The sequence below is a fragment of the Stigmatopora argus genome, chromosome 5 (assembly GCF_051989625.1).
Source record: "Stigmatopora argus isolate UIUO_Sarg chromosome 5, RoL_Sarg_1.0, whole genome shotgun sequence".
NCBI classification, from domain to species: domain Eukaryota; kingdom Metazoa; phylum Chordata; class Actinopteri; order Syngnathiformes; family Syngnathidae; genus Stigmatopora; species Stigmatopora argus.
In genome coordinates this window covers 19,882,501-19,905,383 of record NC_135391.1, presented here as the reverse complement: position 1 = coordinate 19,905,383, position 22,883 = coordinate 19,882,501, and the positions used below count along the sequence as shown (strand labels likewise).

General features: G+C 42.3%; 2 protein-coding genes across 7 annotated transcripts in view; one reads left to right on the top strand and one right to left on the bottom strand.

Annotated features, from left to right (window-relative positions):
• The first annotated feature begins 5,365 nt into the window (after nucleotides 1-5,365).
• LOC144074981 (hydroxycarboxylic acid receptor 2) lies at nucleotides 5,366-7,343 on the top strand. Of its 3 annotated transcripts, none has more exons than XM_077601709.1 (2): nucleotides 5,366-6,148; nucleotides 6,224-7,343. In XM_077601709.1, the coding sequence occupies exons 1-2, from the start codon at nucleotides 5,488-5,490 to the stop codon at nucleotides 6,625-6,627; spliced, it is 1,065 nt and encodes a 354-aa protein (XP_077457835.1). In that variant the 5' UTR covers nucleotides 5,366-5,487; the 3' UTR covers nucleotides 6,628-7,343. The 3 variants fall into 3 exon arrangements, with proteins under 3 accessions (XP_077457835.1, XP_077457837.1, XP_077457834.1); XM_077601711.1 differs by having other exon boundaries at nucleotides 5,366-6,405; nucleotides 6,474-7,343; XM_077601708.1 differs by having other exon boundaries at nucleotides 5,366-7,343.
• Nucleotides 7,344-8,160: 817 nt separating this feature from the next.
• Nucleotides 8,161-22,883, bottom strand: part of kntc1 (kinetochore associated 1) — a 125,616-nt gene continuing 110,893 nt past the window's right edge. For 3 of the 4 annotated variants that reach the window (XM_077601704.1, XM_077601706.1, XM_077601707.1), the window contains 7 exons: nucleotides 18,379-18,474; nucleotides 18,246-18,302; nucleotides 18,046-18,164; nucleotides 17,844-17,973; nucleotides 13,798-13,884; nucleotides 13,028-13,112; nucleotides 8,161-8,358 (listed from right to left, as the gene is read on the bottom strand). In XM_077601704.1, coding sequence (XP_077457830.1) covers nucleotides 13,044-13,112; nucleotides 13,798-13,884; nucleotides 17,844-17,973; nucleotides 18,046-18,164; nucleotides 18,246-18,302; nucleotides 18,379-18,474 — 558 coding nt within the window. In that variant the 3' untranslated portion in view covers nucleotides 8,161-8,358; nucleotides 13,028-13,043. Of the gene's footprint in view, nucleotides 8,359-12,909; nucleotides 12,951-13,027; nucleotides 13,113-13,797; nucleotides 13,885-17,843; nucleotides 17,974-18,045; nucleotides 18,165-18,245; nucleotides 18,303-18,378; nucleotides 18,475-22,883 lie in introns of those variants that run through there. The other variant, XM_077601705.1, reaches the window with a different exon arrangement.

Here is a 22,883-nt window from a genome sequence, read left to right as displayed (position 1 = left end):
TAGCGGCGGAAAGAAGTACTACTCCGAAAAAGGCGAAATACAAAATTGGACTTGCGAACATTTTTGGACTTAAACGCAATTTGCAGACATGTTCGTATGTACCGTTGTTCGTAAGTTGAATGTTCGTAAGTAGGGGAGCGTCTGTATCACCCGCCGCTGGCCCAAAGTCAGCTGGGATGGGCTCCAGCATTCCCTGCGACCCTAGTGAGGATACAGCAGTTCAGAAAATGAGATGAGAGATGAGAAATATTACTCACGGGCTGCTACGACGTCGGTGTCAAATGGTAATTCATATCTATATTTCTTTTTTTAATGATTATCATTTTAACAAACCCATTAATACATTCCAAAGAGACATTCATCTTCCGTACCGCACATCCTCGTAAGGTTTACCGGAGCCTATCCCAGCTGCCTTCTGACGAAAGGCAGACTACACCCTAGAGGCCTAGACTGTTCGCCAGTTAAGTGAACCACTACACCATCATGCAGCTTTTTCCAAACAGACATTGATGAATTAAAAACTGGAAATCCATCCTGTTAATGCTTTGCGAGGGGGGTGTTATGGCAATGCGCGTGCTCAGTAGTGCTTCGGGGCTTACTTTAACGAGGGAGCCGAAAGTCGTTAGAACACCCCATTTACATTTTAAAGATTGTCCTCACGTCAAAAGAAGAAGAAAATACTACCTTTAATAAATACATTAAAAAACATTTAAATAACAGAATGTGAAACATCCGGCCCGGCGGCCGAGTGGTTAGCGCGTCAGCCTCACAATTCTGGGTACCTGGGTTTGAATCCAGGTCGTTCCTACTGTGTGGAGTTTGCATGTTCTCCCTGGGAACTTCGGTTTCCTCCCACAATCCAAAGATATGCAGGATAGGCTGATTGAACACTCAAAATTGCCCATAGGTATGAGTGTGATTGGTTGTTTGTCTCCCCGTGCTCTGTGATTGGCTGGTCTCCAATTCTGGCTGTCCCCCGCCTCTGGCCTTAAGTCAGCTGGTCAGGCTCCAGAATGCCCCGCCACCCTTGTGGGGATTAAGTGGCTCGGAAAATGAATGAATAAAACATCATTAACATAAATCCCTCAAATTTAACGGGTGACAGCAGGATCAGAATCTTACATGTGACAAGTTCGACTGGAAGTGAGTTATTATTGATAGGAAGTGACCCAGGAGTGTCCCCAAATCATAAGGATGCGAAGGTTAATTGCTCCAAAATCAACAGAAAGTGACCCGATATCAACAGGAAGTGAACAAACATCCATAGGACGCGAGTAGAAATACTGTAAAATCCACAGGGGGTAACCAACAGTTAAATGACCAGTAGGACAGCAAGTCCAGAAAATTTCTCCAGAAATTCTGGTGCCCATAGTTAGCTGGGATAGGCTTCTGCAAACCCTGTGACCCCTGTGAGGATAAGCGGTTCAGAAAATTAATGAATGAATATTACTAATAGTTCATTTTTGTTTAAATTACCAAAAATAATCAGTTGACTTCGAGAAGTACAATTCCACAAATATGAACTCATTCTTTTCCATCAATGGCGACAGACGTCCACTCATTTGGCACTGGCAGAAATCTAATGTGTTGTGTCTCTCTCCTACAGGTTGGTGTTCAACACGCCAGACTTGAATTTCATGTTACGTAAGATGGAGATGGAGTTCAGAGACTCTAAACTTGCCCAGTGACATTTTTCCCCCCCAACAACTTGAGTGCCACGGTGTGCTAAAAACTAACACCTGCAAGAGGAAAGGCTCACAGGCTTGCATTTCTGCACTGTCAAATGCCACTTTTATTTTTTACACAGTACGCATTGGCACCAGGGAACAAATTCACACAGGTTACATTTCACAACTTCTATGAAAATCCAGGAGCACAAAAGATTTCACAGTTATTGGCAAAATTGTGCAATTTGGGTTGAATTTGATCCAAAAATATACTTGCAATATTCCCATTCATTTCCAATTGCACATTCAAGGTTTCAATTGACTCCTATTAATTTTTTACATGAACCGACAAAAGAAATCTCTATTGGCCGTCATTATTTTTGACAAAATGTAAATCTAATATACTTGAAGTGACCCGACAATACCGCAAAACTTCCAGGTTGTGAACTGGAAATCCCAGAATAAATCAACAGGAAACGTTCCAATACAGGAAGTACAGGAAGTCACTACGGAATTTCCCAGAATGAATACAGGAAAAGACGGATGAATAGTGAGTGATTGTATAAACAAGCAGGAAATGATCCAAGATGTACAGGAAGAGACAAATTAAGAGAAGGGGGAGCCAAGTTCACTCGCCTGACTTTGGTGCAGGCAGGCATAGGTTCGATTCCCACTGGTGGCGGAATGTATGCGAGTGCAGATGGTCGTCTGTGTCTCTGTGTGCCCTACGGCTGACTGGCGACGAGTCTAGGATGTAGTTTGCCTTTTGCTGGAAGTCGGATAGCCTCCAGCAACCCTTACGAGGACGCGCTGTATGAAATATAAGCCACATTTGTCGCTAAAAAAATGATGACTGAATCCAGGGTAGGCTTATATGCGCATAAATTAGACTTGACATGCACGAAACTGCAAGGTGACAAAGACGAAACGCTATAACGCAAGACAATGCGGCCGATAGTCATTTATTTAAAACAAGCAGGGGGAACCAGCTTGTTTGGAACCAAAAGACAATTGTTGCGCTATTAAAAAAAATCTCTTTTGAAAAATGGTTGTTTAACAAATAAAAGATTGAGTTTACACTCTTAGAGAAGGTGAAGAAATTCAATCACTCGTCTATTAGGATCCGAGAGCCGTTTCTGGCCACCATAAAAAATATCAACTCTCTACGTTGCACGGTTTGGACAAACGTAGTGAAAGAATCTTAACACACACTCACACACCCATAAATCACATTTTATAAGGATTATATATTAATTTATTATTGTTATTAGCACCTATTTTGTTCAATAGCTCCCAAGCCATTTGACAGATTGACACGGAATTTACAGAAAAGATAGGTACTATTTACTTTGTTTAACGAACACCTTTTAGTTTTTCAATAACACACTCCACTTATTAATTATTAATTTATTATTGTTATTAGAACCTAATATCTTCAATAGCTCCCAAGCCATTTGCTTTATTGGCACCAAATTTACAGAAAAGATAGGCCTTGTGTTTAACGTGTTTTTCAATAACACATTCCATTTATATTAATTATTAAATTATTACTATTATTAGCACCTTAAAAAGAAGCAAGCTAACATATTTCAGGTCAGGCATACTCATCAATAATACTTTCAAATGCTCAAAGCTTGAGTTTACACACTTAGAGAAGGTAAAGAAATTCAATTACTTGTCTATTAGGATTCGACAGCCGTTTCTGGCCACCATAATGTCAACTCTCTACGATGCAGGGTTTGGACAAAAGTAGCATGAGAATGTTAACATAACACATCAACAAATCACGCTTTATCTATTCCTGCTCCCCGAAACACTTTTTCTTCTTCTTTCGTGACGGAAAGACTCGACACGATGGTGCTGGACGCGCTGACCCAAGACGCCTTTCCATGTCATTTACAAACGTCATTTGGGGGAGAATTTCCGCCAGCGAGTTTCCAGGTATGCGCACACACACACACCCATCCGTACATCTCGCTTTATAAGGATTACAGAATAGATGAAGTGTGATTTATGGATGGGTGGATGTTTTATAACTACCGTAACGACAGAAAAAAAAGTTTTCCGGGGAGCACCTAGAAACTCGCTGGCGGACCAATCAACCACACGGTGCGTTTAAGACACAAGTAAAAACAACGATTCATACATCAACTTTGCTTTCAGCTGTAACAAAAAAAGGTTGAGTTTACACACTTAGAGAAGGTGAAGAAATTCAATCACTCGTCTGTTAGGATCCAACAGCCGTTTCTGGCCACCATAATACATTTGAACTCTCTACGTTGCATGGTTTGGGCAAAAATAGTGACAGAATCTTAACATACACACACACTAAACTAAATTTATTTTGACGTCTATGAATTAAATTCAAGAAAAAAAGTATCTTGCATAAAACGTGAAAAAACCCATTCACTTGTGCCTGCTACTGCTCACTCAGGGCTTCGGCATCTTTCCGTAGTTGAACTGGCCAGACGCGAGTAGTCTTGATAGATGTGTTTGTAGTGTTTACCATGTCAGCACATCCCAATAGTAGTTAAGGTTGATCGAGGTCTTGCGGTTGAGCATTAAAATATCAGCATTGATACCTGCGTAAAGTGTATCTCATGCTTTTATCGCACCCAGAAACTTGGTGAACACTAGACCGCTACGGACACACTTCCTGGTTGTACTGCTCACGTTACTTCCTTTTTGAATTTGTCACTCTTTCGGAACACAGAAAGGAAATGATTGTACATTTGTAATTATGAAACAAAACAAAATTCCGCTTAATTTTTTTTCTTCGAAAGTGACAACTCTTGCAGTAATATGAACCATAGAAAAAAATCAAGATATTTCAACATTAGAAGCAATATGGCCACCACATCTTAAACTTCTGTAAGAAAATTGTTATTTCTTTCATTAAAAAGCATCAGGTTTTCGTCAAGATGGACTTATTTCTTTTTTCAAATTGAATAATTTCATATTTTGCATTTACAAAGACTGGCATATTAATTTCCTTATAATATTGACCCAAAGAATGTCTAATCCAGCAGACGATCCTTTGGATTCAAACAGTATCTATTTTTCTTAAGATTTTTCCTTCAAAGTAACACATTTGTACTCCCTATATAAACCATGAATATGGAGGTTAAAATTGTGAATCAGGGGGCATCTTATATGAGAGAAATTGTAAAATTCAATGATTTTAAGGGTAAGGCTTATATGTGAGAAAATACGGTAAGTAGTATTTATTCGAGTATACCACGCACACGTGTGTAACGGGCACCCATAATTTGTGACTAAAAATTGGTATAATTTTTTTAAAACTTTTTCTCAGCTCACACAAAGGATTGCACCGGTACTGGTAACTGGCAAATGCTGAACACATGTCACCATGACAAAACATTTATTCACAGTATATGGTACGGAAACCAGGTAAAACAAACAACCGGTATGAACACAATTCTCAAATGGAATTTACAATTTTAAATCCTTAAAGTACAATTCATCATCATAATATTTAAAATTTTGGAAAGACTGATTCATCATCATCATATCAAGCGAACAAATGATTCCATTCTTGTTGAATTATTTTTCTAAATGTGAGCCAATAGAACGGGCTCTCGCACCCCACCTGGCGGACAAATATAGGTTTTACATCTCCCGGCTGCCGAGGGGACTTTTTCACCGGTAGAGGGCAGTGTTTCACCGGGATTTTTGTATAACACGCACCCGACAAAATTTTGCTTGTTATACTTGAATAAATACAGTAACAGAAAGTGACCCGTGAATACCTTCAAAGAAAGAGGATGTGAGCCCTGGGAGTATACTAAAGTCTCTTCCGATGTTAACTTCTGTAGTTAATTTTGGGTACTTTTATGAGATTCTAATCTCTGTTGAGAATTCACACACTGCACAGCTGTGCTTAGTCAGTAGCAAAAAGCAGAAGCGTGCAGGGGCTTCCTGTTATTTAAAGAGACGCGCGGAAGGCTCTGGGGTTGACATGCATTGCAACTTTAGCACGGGTCTCCTGGAGCGCACCCTCCCGGCTCTGCTGTCGGTGGAGTTCGTGCTGGGGGTGCTGGGCAACGGGCTGGCTCTGTGGGTCTTCTGCTTCCGACTGCGGCCCTGGAAAAGCAGCACTGTGCTGCTCTTCAATTTAGCGGTGGCTGATTTCTTGCTCAACAGTATCTTGCCCTTCCGTGCCAGCTACTATGCCTCGGGTGTTCGCTGGCGTTTTGGCCGTACACTGTGTGACGCTTCGCAGTTCATGCTGGCGCTCAATCGCACGGGCAGCGCGCTCTTCCTTATGGCCATTGCCCTGGATCGTTATGTGCGGGTGCTGCACCCACACAGCCGTCTCAACTCGCTCAGCCCCTCCAAGGCAGCATGCGGGGCGGTCGCCCTCTGGTTGCTGACCGTGTGCCTGACCTCCAACGCCCTGAGCCTGCGCAATTTTAACGGTGGCTACTGCGAGAGCTTCTTGGTGGAGACATCGGCCCGGGGTAACCGCCTCTGGCACAAGTTCAACTTTCTTTTTTCTTGCTGGGTACCACTGCTGATCATCCTGTTCTGCACAGCGCGCATCGCCACCCGGCTGCAGGCCCGGCAGCTAGGGCAGCGGGGCAAGGTCAAGAAGGCCCTCTGCTTCCTGGTGGTGGTAGTGGTACTCTTTGCCCTCTGCTTCCTGCCCAGCAATGTGACGCAGCTGCTCATCTGGATCCGGACCCGGGAGGCCTCCGAAAGCCTGCCCGAGACTGAGGTCTGCGCTGCCATGAACCACCTGACCGTGGCCTTCTACTTGACCGTCAGCCTCACCTATCTCAACAGCACTCTGGATCCCCTGGTCTACTACTTCTCCAGTCCCACCTTCAAAAACATCTGCAGAAAGTCCCTGCACCTGACTCAGGCCGAGACCACTGGGAGCACTGACAAGAGGACGGGCACTCGGGAGACAGCCTCGCACTCGTGCAGCCAGATTTAGAGGCACTCATCATACCAGATATTTTTAAATCACTTGCCAGATAAACTAGTTATTACTTAATTATAAGGGACTGTGATGGGAACTTCATCCCTACCAAAGTGAAAGCTCTTGGAATGCTTTTGCCTTCAAATTCAATCAGTTTAGATTCAATTTGTGTCCAGTCCAATTGAAGCGAGGTGGGTGGCAGCCAATGAAAGGTACTCCTGCTTCAAACAGATTAGACGTCTAGCGATTTTGATGCAAGGCAATGAGTGAGAAAATAAAATGTCTTCCTCTGGCAAAGATGCAGCTCCCAAACATTAGTTTACTATAAGTAGAGATCCAATCCATTTGCAGTGAGAGGGTGACAGTGAATTAATATTTGTTCATCTGCTGCAAACCTCAATTTGATTGGACGTAGACCAATGAACTCTTAAATCCAAAACAAAAACATGATCGAATGCCACATTTTTGGATATCTATGGCTGCTAGCCCTCCCATTTCAAATGGATTGGATATTTACCAGTGATAAACTCATTTCACTTCACAGTAGGGTGATTGGAAGCCACAGTATTAGAAGTCTTTTATTATCAATTCTACAGAAATACTTGTTTAAAACATAACATGAAATTGTTCTTTTTCCATTCATGTCATATAAAAAGTGATATTTTTTGGGGTATCGATAAAGTTGAAAATTGAGTACAATTGCAATAAAGAGCACAACTTCTAAAATGCTATCATGCCTTTTTTCTCACACAGAGATTGATGTATCTCACTTCCTCTTTCAGTGCGATGGTTCACACACAGAAAAAGGTTACATTTCACAGAATAAAGCTCGTTGACACAAGATGCAAATTGACTTTTCAAAAATACACCCCCCACAAAAAAACACAACACCTCTGCAATTTTATCAAATCAGGTTTGCCATTATTCATTCCCAAATTCACCTACAAATAAAGAGGAAAATACTGTCTTCTGGATTTTTCATTTGCAAGGAGAATGACAGCTGAGACAGCTTCCAAACTCCATTCTGAGCTTACACGTCTCTTCTGTTGTTTTATAACATTCGGAGGCCCTTACATGGAAATCTCAACTCTAAAGGGAGAGGTGGAAATGTCTGAGGGTGTTTATCTGTGTGTTGAGTCCATACATGTCAACCTCGGCCAATTGCTCCCCTGATTGATGATTGCAATTCCCCTTATTAAGCGATAAAAAAACATGCAAATGCAACGCGGCACATATTTACTCACGTAGGGCGCATAAATGTCTAAAATTTTCTTCAAAGTGGATTGCTTTCTGACGCTCACAACTAAAAAGTTACCGCAATTAGATAAATTTGTAAAGATTTGTGACAATTCTTTTCCGTCATACATTTTACTCCTTCGTCTAGGGTTCCAGAAGCAAAGCTTATACTTCATTGCATGTATGGTAGTATGCAAGTATGATATTAATAATGAACTAAGGGTGAGCAAAGCATTCTTAAATAGCAAGGCCAAGCTTATAATTTGTTGCAACCAAATGTATAATAAGAAATAAAAACCCTCAGTCAACTCATCATTTCCTTCATATTTATTCCAACTGACTGTTCATTTGTACCTGACTTTGAACCGCCAAAGACACTTGAGCACAGCACCAAATGTGATGTGAGACGATCCCATAAATGTAGGCTCGTGAGAGAACTTTTTGAGGGGCTCTCAAAAGTCCTGTTTTTTTCGGAGTCAATCCTTTTGTTAACCATTGACGTCACTGCACCTGAGGATCACATGAAATCACTTCTAAATAGTCTTGCTTTTAAACAAGGTTAAAATAGCACACAGACACGAATACGGCCATATGCTGTGCGTGCATGCAGTACCTACACTCATGAATCTACAGAAGGCTGACTCCTAATCTAAATTCTGCAATTTATAATCAAATTGCTGGCAGGCATTGAATGATCATGTTTCAGCTGCCATTGGCGCCGTGAGATGTCCAATCCCTTTTGACTGGGAGGGTCCAATAGAGCGAGTGTTCATTCAAAAGAAATTGCATTTATTAAGCCATTGAAATGAATGAGAAATCCTGTCAAGTTTTGTGGATCGTGAAGGGTGGTTGGATCCAAACGCGGGGAAGCAGGCATAGACAGGGAGTGCACTAACGAAAAACTTTAATGACTGTGGCAAGATTCTCCAAAAATAACAGACTTGAAAATCAAACCTGACAGGGAGGATGTGGAGAAACGAGGATCACAGGACATGGACATGAGCATGACGAACGCAGACGATTCAACAAGGACTGGGTTTAAATAGACAAAAATGGGTTGACAAAACAATCAGAAATACCTAGGTCACACAAGCAGCAAGCAGGAGATACACCAGGGGCAGGTGAACTCAGTGGGAAATCACAGGGACCGGTCACACACGGGAAAAAAACACAACAAAACCAATCCAAACAAATTTCAATTCAATCATTTAAATGTAAACACACAAGAGTCTATCCGTTTTTGCTACCGAAACTCGTAGCTCGTTTTGTTTTTGCTGCTTTTCTGTCTTAATGATTTGGTGATTCTTAATGATCCCATTGACTTTGATTTGCTTTGTACTTTGTGCTTTTTGCTTTTGCTTTGTTGTTCTGCGGCCTTTGACTGTACTGTCTAACTTATAATTATGCCTTTTCTTGCTACTGTCACAATGAAATTTCCCGAATACGGGATGAATAAAGTTATCCAATCCAATCCAAAAATAAATAAATTTAAAAACCCTTGTCAGCAGTGAGGTTGCTCATAGATTAGATTAACCTTTATTCGTCCCGTATTTGGGAAATTCAGTTTGTAGCAGTAGCAAGCACAGACACTGGAAAAGACAATGTAGACCTAGATAAAACTGGAACCACACACAGGAAGGTTGGGACCTTCTGCAGACTGAGGCTGAAAATATGCATAATCACTCTTCTGAGCTGATCCGCACAATCCCTCAGTAGTCTGGACCTGATCATCAGGACCGGTAGCCTTCCTGGCACGAATGGTTCCAAAAAAATGTCCAGGACTAGCATAAAGAAACTAAGCTAATAGAACAACGACTGCCTCTCACACACAATGGGTGAAGCCGAGTTGTAGGTCATAGGGCCATGGGTGTAGGCTCGGCCACCAGGCACTCGCCATCGTGCCCCTCCCCGGGCCTGGCTACGGAGTTGGGCCGCGGTGACCCGCGTTCAGGCGAGGGAAATCGTAGTTCATAGTTCTCTCATCATAAGAGGTCTTCTGAGCCCTTCTTCGTCTGGTCCCTCACCTCAGACCAGTTTGCCATGGGTGACCCTACCAGTGGCACTAAGCCCCAGACAACCTAGCTCTAAGGATCACTGGGACACAAAAAAACCACCATCACGTTAAGGTGATGACTCGTCGGTTATCAATTAGTGTATTTATTAACTATTACAGTTATAGGCATATGAAAAGACTCTTTCTTAGTCCACACGAGAAAACATGTATTTATTCGCAACATACAGATTGCCACAACACGCATGAAATGTCCAGAGGGGAAGAGCGCTCACTTCCCATGTGTCTCCCTTGTCATGTATTCAAAATATATCCATTGTCTTAAAACACATAATTCCTTCCCTGTTAAGCCGTGGTTGTCCAGGAAGGTAGAATGTATTTCAATTTGAGCCTGAAGCATCCTGCCAGGTCTAAGTGCTAAATCAAGTTAATTAACAGATTAGCTGGCCGTAGAAAAATCCTTATATGGAAATTCCTTGTAAACTGAAATACACACTAATATTCTAATTAACGCCCACTTTTGCCTGTTGGAAAATAATTTATATTATCAGAGGTTGTCAATTCTCGAAATAAACGATGCGGGTGTTTGAGTTGAACCTGAGTCTCAGTCTGTTTTGTGTGTCCTTTGTGTTTCTATTTTGCCAAAAATCCTCCAGAACATAAATAAGAACACAAATACTCTCTTAACCGGAACCCTTTAACATAAATATGTGAATTATCTATAAAAGAACGCCACAGTGTAGATTGATTTATGCCGTAAAGGATGCTATGCCTTTAGCTTATCAAGGAATGTCAAAATTTGAAGGCATTTTCAACGGCGACTAAAAATCCATACACAGCTGGAACAGGCTGGGTGAGGTCTTTCTCCACAGGTAATGTGCGCGATTCGAAATATAAGTAGCTAGGAAATGGACAGCCATCGTCCTCAGTCATTATTCTTCTACGGTGAAATATCGCCTCTTTTTCAGCCACCCAATATAGCGCCAAAGAAGAAGCGGGGCCTAGACTTCCGCCATTTTTTATCCCCTGTCTTCCGCTTCCGAGTTTTGCATTTTTATGAACTTTTTTTATACTCAAGATAAACAACCACGGTGTACTGAAGTCGCAAAATGGTGAAGGATCAGTAAGGCACACAAACGCACACTTAAACAATTTAAAATTATGAATTCTAAACAATTTAGCATTAAATAGAACTCCAAAGGATTAACAGTTTCCCCATCTTGTCAGTCACTACAGAGAGGCCATGCCAAGAATTCGCCAATTTTAATGCTTCCCTCTGCTTCCATAGCGGAGCTCTACGAGTAGGTGGGTTATGATAGGTCGCATCGTATTGCCTTGCAATATCAGTCAACCGAACGCCACTTTCTTATCTTCTGTTTTTCAAAGAATAACAGGGCGTGCTTATTCATTTCATTCACACCAATAATGCTAAATAAAGAACTCAATGACGACAAACGACGGTCAAAAGAGAGTAGTTGAGGGAGGCTGCAAGTAGAAATAAAGCAGGCTGCAATGTTACTGGCACAATTTCAAAATAAAGTATTTTTAAAAATAATTTTGTTTCATATATTTGCATACATGTTTCATAACTTGAAAAATTTGTACATAGAGGCGTTCGTAAGTAGAGGTACGACTGTTCTTTTTGGGGCAAGAATGTCAAACACTATAGTTTGGTAAGTAGTGGTTGTGGGAACTAGAAAAAGGCTTTATTTATCTTTAACAAACATGAGATGGCATAACTTAGTTAATTTTCTCACATATTTTTTCCTTGACATACTCATCTCATTTTCTGAACCGCTTTATCCACAATCGGGTCGCAGGGCGTGCTGGAGCCAAACCCGGCTGTCTCCAGGCCAGAGGCGGGGGCCACCCTGAATCGGTGGCCAGCCAATCGCAGGGCACAAGGAGACGGACAACCACGCACACTCACACCCATACCTAGGGGCAATTTAGTGTCCAATCAGCCTACCATGCATGTTTTTGGAATGTGGGAGGAATCCTTGACATACTTTGAGTGTTAATTGTGTGGAAATATTTTTTGGGGTTTTGGAAAAATAAGCCTTTACTACATGTTCAATGATTAAGGAAAAAAAACTCAAATAGTGTCAGTGTGTTGTAAATATTGCAAACATTAAATGGGCATGTTCTACTGGTTGCTTAAAACAGTTAAGTATGTCGACAAAATCTGTGCGAATGTTGGCACCCAGTTCTCGTTTATCTGAGAATGTTTTTGGATTGCTTAATGTCTACTACATTAATTACCATCCTTTGCTCCTCAAGAGGCCTATGTCTCCCATGTCTTCAGAACCTACTGCTGCCCCTTTTTGGACAGCCACGCTCATACTCTGCCTGTGCCCACACTAAGCTTAGAGCTACCTGTTTTCGGGTGAGGTTGGCGCTGTACTCTTGTCGCACACAGTGGCCACTCAGCCGCACAGCCAGATCTAACGACCGCCTACAACACGCTAACCTCAAGCATCAGGGAGACGCTGCTTGCCAATTGGAAGCCAGCAAAGTGTTGGGAGATGGACAAATATGAAAGCAACTTTAGGATGAAAAAATACCAGATACAGGAAGTATATTTACGTTTCAGGGAATATTTGATTTTGTTTGGCGTTTCGTAATTTGGGATTGTTTTTCGTATCTTGGAACAATAGGTTTCCCATCAAACCAAACATTCCTAACCTGAAGATTTCGTACATAGAAGCATTTGTAACTAAAGGTACCACTGTATTTTTAGGGAAAAATATGTCAGAACCGGCAGCCCGGTGGAGCGAGTGGTTAGCGCGCCGGCCTCACAGCTCTGGGGTCCTGGGTTCAAATCCAGGTCATGTCCATCTGTGTGGAGTTTGCATGTTATCCCCGGGCCTGCGTGGGTTTCCTCCGGGTACTCCGGTTTCCTCCCACATTCCAAAAACATGCATGGTAGGCTGATTGGACACTGATTGGACACTCTAAATTGCCCCTAGTTATGGGTGTGTGTGTGGTTGTCCGTCTCCTTGTGCGCTGTGATCGGCTGGCCACCGATTCAGGGTGTCCCTTGCCTCTGGCCCGGAGACAGCTGGGATTGGCTCCAGCACCCGCCGCAACCCTAATGAGGATGAAGCGGTTCAGAAAAGGAGATAAGATGAGATGTCAGAACCACCAGCCTAATGAAAACAGACTTACCGGCTGATCAGATTACTCATTTTTTTTTTCCTAACTTGCTGTCTCCGCTGTGCTGGTTCATGTAGGTGGTAACAATATCCCTGATCTGAAATGTCAAAAGAAAAAGCCCAACCTGGTTAGCTCATTTGCCAACTGTGATAAATGTACACATTCAATTCAGATGGCTTGGACGTCTGCGGCAGTCTACGGCATGCAAATTTGTAGGCAACCTCGAGCGCCGCTACATCGGCCAACAACAGCCTCGCGTTGGCACATTACAATGTTGCCGACAATAGCTCGTGTTGCTTTAGTCATGATTTTTTTTCCTGTTAGACTTCCTTACACATGCATACTCTAATTTATATTAATTGATTAGCAACACTGTAATGATGTTATTAAAGTAATTTGTGTATAGTAAACATGTTTAAATGAGGAAAAATGCACACATTTATCTTTATTTTAAATTTATGAGTATGGCTCTGAAGGAATTCATTCTTTCGTTTTCCGTACCACTTATTCTCACAGGGATTGCAAGGGGTGCTGGAAAGATTGAGTTAAATTTTAGCAGCCGGATATTGAGTTGCTCGTTCACATCAATGAAAAGCCACTTCCCTGTAATGTGTTGTGAAAATTACAGACTTAAAAAACAATAATGCTCTTATCACATGTCTTCAGTGCTGACAATCTTCTCGCCATCTTTGAGTTTCCTTTCTGCACGACTTAGATGTATTTGAACTTGTGGCCGGAGGGAGTCAGTCGCTCGGCAACGGTCCCTCAATAATGCGACTCACCTGCGAGGGAATGCCAGCAAATTCTCCCGTATTCACCAGCTCTTCCTGCTCGAGAATAGTGAGTGGATCGTGTTCAGAAAGGAAGCCCTGCACACACAAAGCAGCAATTACAGTAATCCCTCCAATATTGTGGATAAGGTAGACTAGACATGGCCGCAATAACTGAAAAACTGCGTAGTAGGATCACCCCTATGATTACTACATACCATACGAGATGTTTTCGTGCATAAACAAAAATACAAGTACACAAGTACAATTATCATTAAGTGTATTTATTAAATATTACATTTATAGGCATATGAAAAGACTGTAATGTATTAATATTTAAATATAAGTGATAAAACATAGTAAATACTTTAAGTACTGTACTCAGTGAAAATAGTTCCTCTCCGCTTGATTTAAATAATGGAAAAAAAAAAGGAAATTGTAAGCTTTAGTCCAAGTCTTCTTCGTCAGATCCGAGAGCCATTGGATCATCGATGGAATATTCAGGAGGCGCCGTAGAAGAGCTTTTCAGGAGAAGCTTCTTTCTGGGGAGTTTTCAGGCGCACAATGAACATGCTGACCACCGTTTCCTTTCTTGTACGCCCACTGATCATGCCAGCTACCCTTATCCACAGCGGCCTCATAATGCTGGTTCATATTTTTGTTCATAGTGGTTACCACTCGCTTAGTGTCCTAGGAAAAGGATATCATGGCCGTCTTCCGAATGTTTGCTTCTTATTTCTTGGTAAAATGCACGGTAGATTCAGTTACGCCGCAATGGCGGGCTACGCTTTTAGCAAAGCAACATCACTTTTTCTTGGTAACTGTCATCATCTCTCGTTTATTCCTGGGCCCTTTGGATGCCAGGATGCTTTGGAAGCATTTCTACGGCGACTCAAAATCCCACAAAAGCTGGAATAGGATCAGTGAAGTCTTCCTCCACAGGGGATGTGCGCGATAGGAGCACAGTAGATTTATTTAGCCACAATGGCGTGCTACGTCATTTAGCATAGCCATGACACTTTTTTATTGGTTATTGTCATCATCAATGTTCCCTCTAATTTTTCGTTTGTCTGGGCAGAAAGACAACCTCCCTGAGCACACTGAGCACCGGTGTGAGCAACATCATCATTGCTCGCTATGGGCACACACCAGTATCATACCTGCCATAAGCAGGTGTATGTCTACTACACATAAATGATTTAGTAATAATAAAATGTAATGATTAATATCGATGAATGGGCGGCCCGGCGGATGAGTGGTTCGCGCGTCGGCCTCACAGCTGAAAAAAATTAAAAAAATAAATAAATAAAAAAAAAATATCGGGATTTTATTTCGTGCGCTCCATATGATTTGCTGTGCGCAGAGAAGACGAGAGTAGTGCGCAACTGCGCATGCGCACAGCTTAGAGGGAACGTTGGTCATCATGTCTCCTTTTTACCTGGGCTGATTTGATGCCAGGGCGCTTAGGAAGTATTTTCAACGGCGATTCAAAATCCAAACAAAGCTGGAATAGGATTTTCCACAAGCGATGTGCGCGACGGAAAATTCACTCGCAACAAAACAGGAGGGCAAGACGCGGGCCTTTTTATATCATTCTTGTCCTGCAGTGAAATGTGGCTTCCTTTTCAGCGTGGAGTGCCACCCAATTCAGTGCCAAAAAAGCGGAACTCTGATTTCCGCCATTTTTTATCCCATGTATTCCATTAAACGTGAATTTTGACGTTTTTATTTTTTTATATACTTAAGATAAGACTCTCACTCCAGTGCGACTTGTGTGTAATTTTTCCCACAATATGATATTGCCCCACCTTTTATATTTACATTGAACCGCAAGAGGCTGATTTGGGCCTGTGTTGATTATTGGCAGTGAGTGGAGACATTTTGTACAGGATACCTAAACTAGAGCAGTAAATAGCTTTCACAAATTATTGTTTTATTATGAGACATAACAACCCCCTTTTCTGTCTTAAAGTGTTGGAAGACGTTTTACTAATGCAGGGAGGGATGTCCAAACTATTCCACAAAGGGCCGCAGTAGGTGCAGGTTTTCATTCCAACCCATCAAAAGGACACTTTCACCAATCTGGTGTCCCACAAGTGCAATCGGTGGATTGTAGTCAGGTGCTTCTTGTTTTCTGCAGAAATCTTAAAGTGTCTGTGCTGGATTGGTTGGAACAAAAACTTGCCCCCACAGCGGCCCTCGAGGACCGGTTTGGCCACCCCTATACACCTTCTTTATCGAGCGAAAGGCATCCTTATTGACGAGTTCACCCCGGTAGATGAGAGGGTAGCCTCCCTCCGCCTTCCTACATCTAGTTTCCGCGTATGGACCAAATGGTAGCACAGAGCACCCATCCATTTTAGAGTCCTTGGAAGGGATGCTGGCGAGTGCTCCTTCTGGGGACTCCCTCGTTCTGCTGGGGAACTTCAATGGGCTATAACAGTGTGACCTGGAGAGGCATAATTGGAAAGAACTAGGAGTATGGGGTACAGAAATCCCTGATACGTGGGGTCCAATCCCTCAGAGTCTGGCACGTGTAACCGGCAGTAAGTCGTTTCCATTTCCAGTGGGGATTGGACTGCACGAAGGCTGCCCTATGTCACCGATTCTGTTCATAACTTTTATGGACATAATATCTAGATGCAGCCATGGCGTTGAGGGGGTCCGGGTTGGTGGCCTCAGTAATGCATCCCTGCTTTTTGCAGATTATGTGGTTCTGTTGGCTCCAACTCGCACTGAAACAATTTGCAACCAAGTGTGAAGCGGACGGAAGGAGAATCAGCCCCTCCAAATCTGAGATCATGGTCCTCAGTCGGAAAAGGTGGCATGCCCTCTCCGGGTCAGGGATGAGGTCCTTCCCCAAAGGACGGAGCTGAGTATCTTGGGGTCTTGTTCACTGTTGGCCAAAGAATGGAACAGATTGCCAAGCGGATTGGTGTAGGGTCTGCAGTGATGCGGACTCTGCATTGGCACGCTGTGGTGTGATATACCAGTCGATCTACGTTCCCACCCTCATCTCTGGTCACTAGCTGTGGGTCATGACCAAAAGAACAAGAGGTTGAAATGAGTAGAGCGAGCCCTGACTAATCCGGATCAAGAGCAGTTGGATGAATTGGCTGAGGTGTTCCAGGCATGTCCCACCTCTATGTCTCCTGGCTGGCCCAGGAACGGCTTAAGTAATCTATTTAAAACTGAGTTGTTTCAGCTCAGATGCAGCCGTGCCTCACTCCTTTCTCTCCTGCCTGCTCTAGACTAACAAACTGTCACAGCTGCATGAGCACCCCCCTCCACACACACCAGCACCAACACAAATTTAATCCCTTAAAACTCTGGTGCCTTGCCGCTGTACATATAAAGTTGAATTGTACATTCAATACCATAGTATGTACATCAACTTAAGTTGTAGGAATCCTCAATATATTCATTCATTCATTTTCTGAACTGCTTTATCCTCACTAGTGTCACCCCAACCCCAAGGGAAAGAGATGTTATGCCCATCAAGATTTTTGCAGTACTATTTTTGGCCGTCAATCTTACATACCAATGCTTCTGAACCAATGCTTCTGAACCTATCCCAAGTGACTTCAGGCCAGAGGAGGGGGACACCCTGAATCAGTGGCCAGCCGATCGCAGGGCACAAGGAGAATGAATGAGTGACGGTTGTCCGTGTCCTCGTGCCCTGCGATCGGCTGGCCAACGATTCAGGGTGTCCCCTGCCTCTGGGCCGAAGTCAACTGGGATAGGCTCCAGCACCCCCCACGACCCTAGTGAGGATAAAGTGGTTCAGAAAATGAATGAATGAAGTTCAGTGGTTGCATTATTGGCCTCCTATTCGGTCTATCTCGGTCGATCTCTTTTCAGAATGAAATGCAACTTTATGATGAGAACTCAACCCCAAGGGAAAGAGATGTTATGCCCATCAAGATTTTTGCAGTACTATTTTTGGCCGTCAATCTTACATACCAATGCTTCTTTAAAATTTGCTCAAATTTGACACCACAACAAAGACAACTAAAAATGACAAAAGCAATGTGAAACAACATTTCACAGCAAGTCACCTTAATTAGCTGCTCTTTTTTGCTGCCGCAAGGGATGAGCAGCAGCGTCCCCAAGGCAAAGGGCAGCAGATTGAGGCGGGCGAAGGCTTCGGAAATTCTCGTCAGGTCCATGCTCAACAACAGAGGACACCTTGGCAAAGTCCGCAGAAGAACCTATCATAACCCACTCTTGTTCAGACGACTGAAGAACGAGCAGATGTACTTAAGAAGGAGGGCAAAGTTCCCACGGAGCGTCGCTCGTTGATCTGTGTTCAGTGGCACGGAAGCTGATGCAAACGGTGCTAGTAGCGTACTCTTCCAGGCCCGGGTAAAAACGGGAATCTGAAAAAAATCCACAGCAGCAGAAAACAGGAAAAGCCATCAAAAAGCTCTCAAGGTTAGCATGGCACGAGCATGCACTACCTCCCACAGGGTCGGTACGGAGACGACGCTTTCCAGTACTTTCTGCAGGTCGTTGATCTGAGGAAAAAGGAAGCCCGTTTTTAAAAAGACGTACTGACGAACAGATGGGAAGACTATACAAACATGACCTGACCAGGTTGAAGCAGAGCATTTTGAGGAGAAGACCGTTCCACAGCTGAGGATCGTACACCTTGTACTCCAGGCAAAGCTCAGCCACCAAACGCACTACCTGAAAACATGCACCTTTGTCAGTAGTGTTAAAACGTCACCCATAGGAGGGTGCGTGGAGCTGGTTGTTTTCGCATGTCATAAGTAAGCCTTCAAATCCCGAGTCAAGTGCCAAGTCAATTCACAAGTCCTACTGTTAGGGTTGTTAATCTTACATTATTATATATTTGCTCGCAATAAAGAATGCTTTGCTTTACTTAGCTTATTAACACTAGAAAAGTTATTATAGTACATCTGCTTGCAATGAAGTAAATGCTTTGCTCCTTAGTTAGACCAAACAACAGGAAGGTCGAATCCTCTTGGACTACTGGAATGTGGAGAAGAACCTTTGGCTCTACATGACCTTCATTTGTTTTGAGAGCTAAGACGCCTATTGAAACTAGGGTCCTTGACTATTTGACGTCTCACTCCTGTTTCCCACCCCTCCCTTGAGAGCTGAGATGTCCATTGTAACTAGGGTCCTCAAAACTAATAAACAAGGAAAAGATGCGTGAGACGCCAGAACGAACCTAGGCAGAGACCTGAAAGGTTTTTGTGCAAAAACAGAGCAACAATATAAGAAAACTATTTATTAAGCCATTAAAATTACACCAAAACACTGAACCAAACTATAACTCTCTCGCTAGTTCTTTTAATATATAAATCTCCACATACATTTTCAAATCCAAAATGAACAGGAAGCAACCCTGAAAGTACCAAAATCAACAACAACTAACCTGAAATCAACAGGAAGTGACTAATGGAAAAAGGTGAAAATATTGCAAGGCAATTACCTTGAAATCAGAAGGAAATTAGTAAAAAAAAAATAAAGTATAAGAAATGACCTGAAAATTTCAAAATGGAAGGAAAGTAACCCAAAATCAAACATAGTGACCCAGTGGGCTGCGGAAGTCACCAACTGACTCATATAAGGGAGTAACAGCGGTGCCTCAGGCTTGATGATTGGCATACACACACTGTTTACACCATTTAGTTGCATGAGAAAGTGTTTCAACACTTTTGACCATGGGTGTGAACTTTGAGTTTCCATTTTCGGAGTAAATATATATATCACAGGTGCCAATAGACCTGTCGCAATAACAAATTTTAGTGGTTAATAAATTGTCTCATAAATTACTGCCAATATGTGATATTATCATTTAAAAAAATCACTAGGTGACAGAATTTCTTTCTAAACCAACCATCCAAATTCAATAAATAGTCGTTCTTAAATAAGAAACAGAAACTATATGGAAAATAATATTAATACATATTTTTAAATCAATGCATAACTTGGGGAGGCCCGGGGGAAGAGTGGTTAGCGGGTCGGCCTCACAGGTCTGGGGTCCTGGGTTCGAATCCAGGTTGGTCCACCTGTGTGGAGTTTGCATGTTCTCCCCGGGCCTGCATGGGTTTTCTCCGGATACTACAGCTTCCTCCCACATTCCAAAAAACATGCATGGTAGGCTGATTGGACACTCTAAATTGTCCCTAGGTGTGAGTGTGAGCATGAATGGTTGTTTGTCTTCTTGTGCTCTCCGATTGAACCAATTTATGATGTCCTCCGCCTGGCCCGAAATCAGCTGGGATAGGCTCCAGCACCCCCCGTGCCCCTAGTGAGGATAAAGCGGTTCAGAAAATAACCGAATGAATGAATGCATAACATGTCATTTGAAAGAAAGTTGAAATTCCCAATGTCATCTATCTAAAATCACCGTCATCTTGTCCTGCAAAGTGTGCATGTGTGAAGTCAAATTATAAAATTTCTCCCAAACAGATTTGCAAGTGTAACTACAGACATTTACATTTCTGTTGAACATGACATACAGTGGGGCAAATAGGTATTTAGTCAACGACCAATTGTGCAAGTTCTCCTACTTGAAAAGATTAGAGGCCTGTAATTGTCAACATGGGTAAACCTCAACCATGAGAGACAGAATGTGGGGGGAAAAAAGAAAATCACATTGTTTGATTTTTAAATAATTTATTTCCAAATTAGAGTGGAAAATAAGTATTTGGTCACCTACAAACAAGCAAGATTTCTGCCTGTCAAAGAGGTCTAACTTCTAACGAGGTCTCCACTCGTTACCTGTATTAATAGCATCTGTTTGAACTCATTACCCGTATAAAGGACACCTGTCCACAACCTCAGTCTCTCACACTCCAAACTCCACTACGGCCAAGACCAAAGAGCTGTCGAAGGACACCAGAGACAAAATTGTAGACCTGCATCAGGCTGGGAAGACTGAATCTGCAATAGGTAAAACGCTTGGTGTAAAGAAATCAACTGTGGGAGCAATTATTAGGAAATGGACAACATACAAGATCACTGATAATCTCCCTCGATCTGGGGCTCCATGCAAGATCTCACCCCATAGCATCAAAATGATAACAAGAACGGTGAGCAAAAATCCCAGAACCACACGGGGGGAGCTACTGAATGACCTACAGAGAGCTTGGACCACAGAAACAAAGGCTACTATCAGTAACACAATGCACCGCCTGGGACTCAAATCCTGCACTGCCAGACGTGTCCCCCTGCTGAAGCCAGTACACATCCAGGCCCGTCTGCAGTTCGCTAGAGAGCATTTGGATGATCCAGAAGAGGACTGGGAGAATGTGTTATGGTCAGATGAAACCAAAATAGAACTTTTTGGTGGAAACAGAGGTTTTCGTGTTTGGAGGAGAAAGAATACTGAATTGCATCCGAAGAACACCCTACCCACTGTGAAGCATGGTGGTGGAAACATCATGCAGAGCTGCCAAACACCGAATATCGTATTTCAGAATAGGTAAAGAGAATTTTCAGATTTTGGGAGATTTTTTCCTAGTGGCATTTAAGAGCACAAGTTCTCATTTTGAAGTCGTTTTTTTGGATCATTTTATCACGTTTTTTTAAAGCTGCAAACAACACTAATGATTATTGAGAACTTTATTACACAAAATTTGTGTGAATGCAATGATGTCAAAATATTAATAACAATCAACATTTTCAATAAAAAAATAATAATTAAAGACCTACAAACTTTATACCACATGCAAATTTAATCAATTTTCTTAGTTCTATTAAATTTCTCAGTTGCATGCTTGGCCTCTTTTGACTCCTCCCTTGAATATTTCTGTTCATAGCAAGCTGCTCCTGCCAGTTGCATGTCCATCTTTACCAAGCACATGGCCTCAAGTGTGTTTTTTCCCAATGACATCCTGAAGTCTGTCCTGATCTTCCTCACAGCACTGAAAACACGCTCTCATGTGGCATTGCTGTGGGGAATCACAAGTATGCCCAGTGCAATCTTTGTTATATGTTAGCATATTTTGGGTTTCCAGAGCTGTCTTTTATTTTTCCGACTATTCCCCATTGCACATCTGCTCTCTCTTGTACTGTAATGTCTTCTAGCTCCTCAACTTGGAGGCAGCTGAATTCTTCTTCCAAGGCATCAACCTCACAGTTGGCTACATGCATGGAAATCTGTTGAAGTACCTTGCACTTTGTGGGCATTTAATGGGAGAAGTTTAATCACGCATGTCTGTCAAGAACATATGTACGCAGCGATAAATTGAGCCTGTGAAAAGTACCGCCCCCTATTTTATTTACCATTGGATAAATTGATTTATTGCATATCGCAACAGGCTTAGGTGTCAAACCGATTCCACAAAAGCCCATCTGGGTACAGGATTTCATTCCAACTCAAACAGCACCTACTTATTGACCAATGAAATTTCTGCTGATATAAGCAGCACTTGACTGCCAATCAATTGATCACAGTTGTAAGAAAACACATGGGTGTCAAGGTGACATCGCCACTGGTTGATAGAAAATCCTGCACAGACGTGGCCCTTTGTGGAATCCATTTGGCACCTTCGATATATGAGTTTGATTTATTTAATAAGGGACAGTACATGTTAATGAACATATTTATATTCATGTTAATGAAAATATATATGTAAATGTGTGACATTGTAGCCCAGGGCGAATTTCCATCTATAGTCCCTTGTGTAGGTTGAAAATAAACAATGACACATGCTGGCACGCTGGCACGCTGGCACGCACGCACGCACGCACGCACGCACGCACGCACACACGCACACACGCACACACACAACAGTTTTAGACAGCGTGGTGATCGCAAGTTTGTTCGTCTAACAGCCAGGCTTTAAGATGATTGACAAAGAGGTTCAGAGAAGGAAGTCACGTATTTTAATTAGTATTGAGTTCCAGGTATGTGCGGCACGGACAGAGAATATAATAATATATAATATCGAGAATATAATATAAATACTATAAACAAATAAATCAGCCACTTTTAGACAAAACACACAATTCTGCCAAAATTTTGACAAAAAATAACCCTAATCTTTTCCCCATTCATGTCAAAATGGTGCATTCAACTCCTACGAAAAAGTTTCCATCCATTTCTTTTTCCCTTTCAA

Bases quoted from the DNA above. Each gene is read 5' to 3' on its own strand.
- LOC144074981 (XM_077601708.1), top strand. From the start codon at position 5,488: ATGTTAACTTCTGTAGTTAATTTTGGGTACTTTTATGAGATTCTAATC.